This window comes from Sinocyclocheilus rhinocerous, unplaced genomic scaffold, assembly GCF_001515625.1.
Source record: "Sinocyclocheilus rhinocerous isolate Xijiao unplaced genomic scaffold, SAMN03320098_v1.1 scaffold709, whole genome shotgun sequence".
In the NCBI taxonomy this organism is placed as follows: Eukaryota; Metazoa; Chordata; class Actinopteri; order Cypriniformes; family Cyprinidae; genus Sinocyclocheilus; species Sinocyclocheilus rhinocerous.
This window is the reverse complement of record NW_015635036.1, coordinates 24,707-29,171: the sequence shown is the minus strand read 5'-3', so window position 1 is coordinate 29,171 and position 4,465 is coordinate 24,707. Positions and strand designations below refer to the sequence as shown.

The following is a 4,465-nucleotide window of genomic DNA, read 5'->3' as shown; positions in this document are numbered from 1 at the left end:
ATTGTCATTTTTGGGTGAACTATCCCTTTCATCAGTTAAGTGGGCAGTTGAGTTTCGCAGTAGCTAATGCCAAGTTATCCAAATAACTGTAAGATTATCTGGCCCTTATTGACGATCCTGATGTCCCCTGGTCCGTCATGGGCATTGTCTCCTCAATGGATCCTGGGATGAGGGCTTCATCTGCAGCCTGGAGAATGCAGAGTAAAAAATAGATTCAATACTACTCTGGAAATATCAATAATTTAATAATATCTGTATCCTGAGAAATGTAAACTTGAATATAATGAGAAGCAGTTATGGTCAACAGAGACTGATTACAGACAGCGGACCTTGACAACGGCCGACAATGGTAACATCCGGTTCAGTTTCTCATGCTGACACAAAATATAATCTAGTCGACATACAAAGAAAAAGATTATACACATTAAGGAAAACGTTAAAATATGATCATTTTCAGACGCGGCTAAAGCTAGTGTTAACGTTAAGCATTAGCAGCATTAGCACAAACGTTGCTTTTAAAACAATGTTGTTTAATATGACAAGTTTATAAAACCATGTGCACATTGTGCACATTCAAATGCTGAATGGCTACTCTAAATTGAATTTTAGTTTCATGTTTTAATTACCTCCGTGTAGAGCTCAGATCCCATCCACAGCGAGAGACAAGATGGCGATGAGCTCGAATCGGTTTCCTTCACAAAGGGGCGGGGTTTCTGAAGAACACATAACTACTTTATTTAGCTTCAACATGACTAATTCTATATGATTGAACATCCTTACAGAATAAATACATGGTGCATGATTAAAATATGTTTAGATGAGAAACATAAATTAATCATGTAGGAAATATGAAATGAATGTTTAAAAATTCAACAACCTCCCCATTGCTATTTTTCAGTACTCAAGTGAAAGAGATGAACATTAAAGAGAGGTTGAGAGAGTAAAGGTGTTTCTGTCAGAGCAGTGTGAGATTTTCAGAAACCGTTTGTATTGCTGTTGTGTTTCAGTCTGTGTGAGAATGAATCTCCTGAACCCAGCTGTGTGTCCATGAAGAGTGACGCGTCAATGGATCCTCCATTTAATTTCAGCTCGGGAGACTCATCTGCTGATCTGAGGTGTTGTTCAGAAGGAGGAATATTTCAGGAAGAGAATAAATGATCCGAGTCTGGCTGATAGAATCGTCACACACATCCGATCATCAAGAAGTCTGTTCATCATGTGTCACATCCCAGTCTTCTGCTGGATTTCAGCCGCTGTTCTGGAGAGGATGATGGGTAAAGCAGAGAGTGCAGAGATTCCCAAGACTCTCACACAAATGTTCACACACTTCCTGATCTTTCAGACCAAACTGAAGACACAGAAGTATGATGGGAAATATGAAATCGATCCTCGTCAGGCTAGAAAGACTATTCTGTCTCTAGGAAAACTGGCTTTTGAACAGCTGGAAAAAGGGAACCTGATCTTCTATGAGGAGGACCTGAAAGAGAGCGGCATTGATGTCAGAGAAGTGTCCGTGTACTCAGGAGTTTGTACCCAGATCTTCAGAGAGGAGTTTGGACTGCAGCTGGGGAAGGTGTACAGCTTTGTTCATCTGAGTATTCAGGAGTTTCTTGCTGCTTTATTCAAGCTGCTTTCCTTTTCTGAACGAAACACAGGACTAATGAATGTGTTCAGGTCACCAATGACCAGTTTACTGAAGAGAGAAGTGGACAAGGCCTTACAGAGTGAGAACGGACACTGGGACCTTTTCCTCCGGTTCCTTCTAGGTCTCTCACTAGAGTCTAATCAGACTCTCTTACAAGGCCTCCTGAGAAAGACAGTAAGCAGCTCTGATATCAATCAGGAAACAGCTGAATACAACAAACAGAAGATCAGGGAGAATCCCTCTCCAGAGAAATCCATCAATCTGTTCCACTGTCTGAATGAACTGAATGATCGTTCACTGGAGCAGGAAGTCCAAACATACCTGAGCAGAACAGGTGCCCGTCGTCTCTCTGGAGTCAAACTGTCTGCTGCTCAGTGGTCCACTCTGGTGTTTGTGCTGTTGAACTCAGAAGAAGAACTGGACGAGTTTATTCTGAGTAAATATGATCCATCAGAAGAATGTCTTCTGAGGCTGCTGCCAGTGATCAAAGCATCTAGAAAGATTGAGTGAGTATTTTACAGTCTCTTTGTTTTATTGACTTTACTTTATACAGTAGGCCTGTGTTTCTCTTCACTGTTTCTGTATATTTTGAGGTCTTATTTGACACTGTGTGTGTGTGTGTGTGTGTGATTTCAAGCCCTTTATCAATCAAAGCATCTAGAAAGAGTGAGTGAGTATTTTACAGTCTCTTTGTTTTATTGACTTTACTTTATACAGTAGGCCTGTGTTTCTCTTCACTGTTTCTGTATATTTTGAGGTCTTATTTGACACTGTGTGTGTGTGTGTGTGTGCGTGTGTGTGTGTGTGTGTGTGTGTGAGAAAGTGACAGTTGAGATTCAAATTCATGAACTTTCCGCCATTGTAAGTCTATGGGATTTTTTTCCCCTGCTTTTTCGTCCGCTGTGTGAACATCGTAGGTCCAATCGCTTAGAAAAGATACAGCACTCCTCTCCTCAGTGAGCCGGTCGATTTGTGACACCTCATTCATGGGTCTGTGATAAACGGTGAATGAACTTAACATCATCTTTATTTTTTCTGTATTTTGTCTGCAGTCTTTCCTGGTGTTATATTACACAGAAAGGCTGTGCTGCTCTGATTTCAGCTCTGAGATCAAACCCCTCACACCTGACAGAACTGGATCTGAGCCGTAATAAACCAGGAGACTCAGGAGTGAAGCTGCTCTCTGCTCTACTGGAGGATCCACACTGTAAACTGAAGAAACTACAGTGAGTCTCTTCACATCTCAGTAACTAAAAGGTTTCGAGTAAAAGGTAAAATTACACAAATGTGTTTTCCGTTAGCAGTGGTTTTGTTTGTTGCCCTCAGCAAAACATGCTCAGGTCAAAGTGTCTGAATAATTTTTGATCCCAAATTTTACTGGTAGTCTACTGTATGAAGCATTTTTGGGTATAATATGTGACAGTTCACTTTATTTTGCTATCCTCACTTACATTTATGAACTATAGTTTCCTGCACCCACTAATAAAAATATCAAAATTATATCTGGTGTCTGAATAATGTTTGGTTTGACTGTATTTTTAAATACGATGTTTCATTAAAAATGTGGTGATTATCTCTAAGGTGGACAATAATGAACTTAAACGCTATTGACTGCTTGAATCTAACCATATCATGTCAGCCAATGGAAAGTCAGACAGCTATTTATCACATGAGATAATATAGCTTTTTTACTCCAAATACCGTACTTTTCATATTCTTCAGTTATTGAAAAACTGTTGGTGTAATTACCTTCAACAAAACTGAGAACATTTTAACAAGACTTTTGTCTCAAAGTATGTCTGTAATAATTTTAAATGTGCCTTTTACATGAGTCCTCTTTTAGCCCCATTGTAAACTACCACACGCGAGTCCCAGGTCACTCTTTGCCTGAATGTTTATTAGCTACTGGCCAGGAGTCACTTTAAACACAGCAGAACGACACTATGACTAAAATATTACACACATATTTATATGTTAAGAAATGCATTAAAATACCAAGGTTACATGTGCACTTCATGATTGGTTCAATTCATATCTCTACTAATCATCCATCCCTCTGTTACTGAGCAGATAGATTCCCCTTTATTATTCACTTCTCGAGTCTAGAGAACTAAATCATAAGACAAACTAGTGTGTAGTAACTTTAAGGATTTAGCTTTTATTTCAGCTTTTAGGGAATCGATTCTTAAAGATTCGATGTTGATTTCTTCAAGTTGATCTGATTCAAAATTTAGAGCTTATACTTTATCAACGGTTCATCCAGCGAGCGTTAAAATCAGTATATCTTAACAATTCTGTTCATATTACTTCGTGGCCAATGACAACACAAACAAAATGGTAATCTTATTAATTTTGAGCAAGGTAACAAAGGATCTGGACAAAGTTTGACTTTAAAAATATACGACACAAGACAATACTTCTTTATAAATAAAACAACAGTTTATTTGCTATTCTATGGCACATTAAACTAAGCTAGAACACACACACACACACACACACACACATACACACAAAAGGTTGCGTTTGCATGAAGTTCCCAAAGTTCTAATACTCGTTTTCTACGAGTTCTTTAAATTCAACCTGAGAAAACTCAAAAGCAGAGACTTGGCTTATGTTTACTGCTTAAACTCAGTTCAGCACCCGTTCAGCAAGAGATGAAGAGATTTTGTTTGTTACTTGCGTTTCAGTGACAGCTGAGCGGAGTTTTCCAGTTGCTGGCTTTTCAGGGAATCCCAGCGCCTTTGATTGGTTGCTGATCTGTCGTTTGGATGACGTAGTTTCTGGGGATGCCCTCCTGATGAATGGGGTTTCCTGGTGACA

General features: G+C 39.1%; 1 protein-coding gene across 1 annotated transcript in view; it reads left to right on the top strand.

Moving 5' to 3' along the window:
• The first annotated feature begins 1,129 nt into the window (after positions 1–1,129).
• The window catches only part of LOC107746261 (NACHT, LRR and PYD domains-containing protein 3-like), a 27,999-nt gene continuing 24,663 nt past the window's right edge, over positions 1,130–4,465 (top strand). The window contains exons 1-2 of the mRNA XM_016560391.1: positions 1,130–2,151; positions 2,698–2,726. Coding sequence (XP_016415877.1) covers positions 1,217–2,151; positions 2,698–2,726 — 964 coding nt within the window. The 5' untranslated portion in view covers positions 1,130–1,216. The remainder of the gene's footprint in view (positions 2,152–2,697; positions 2,727–4,465) is intronic.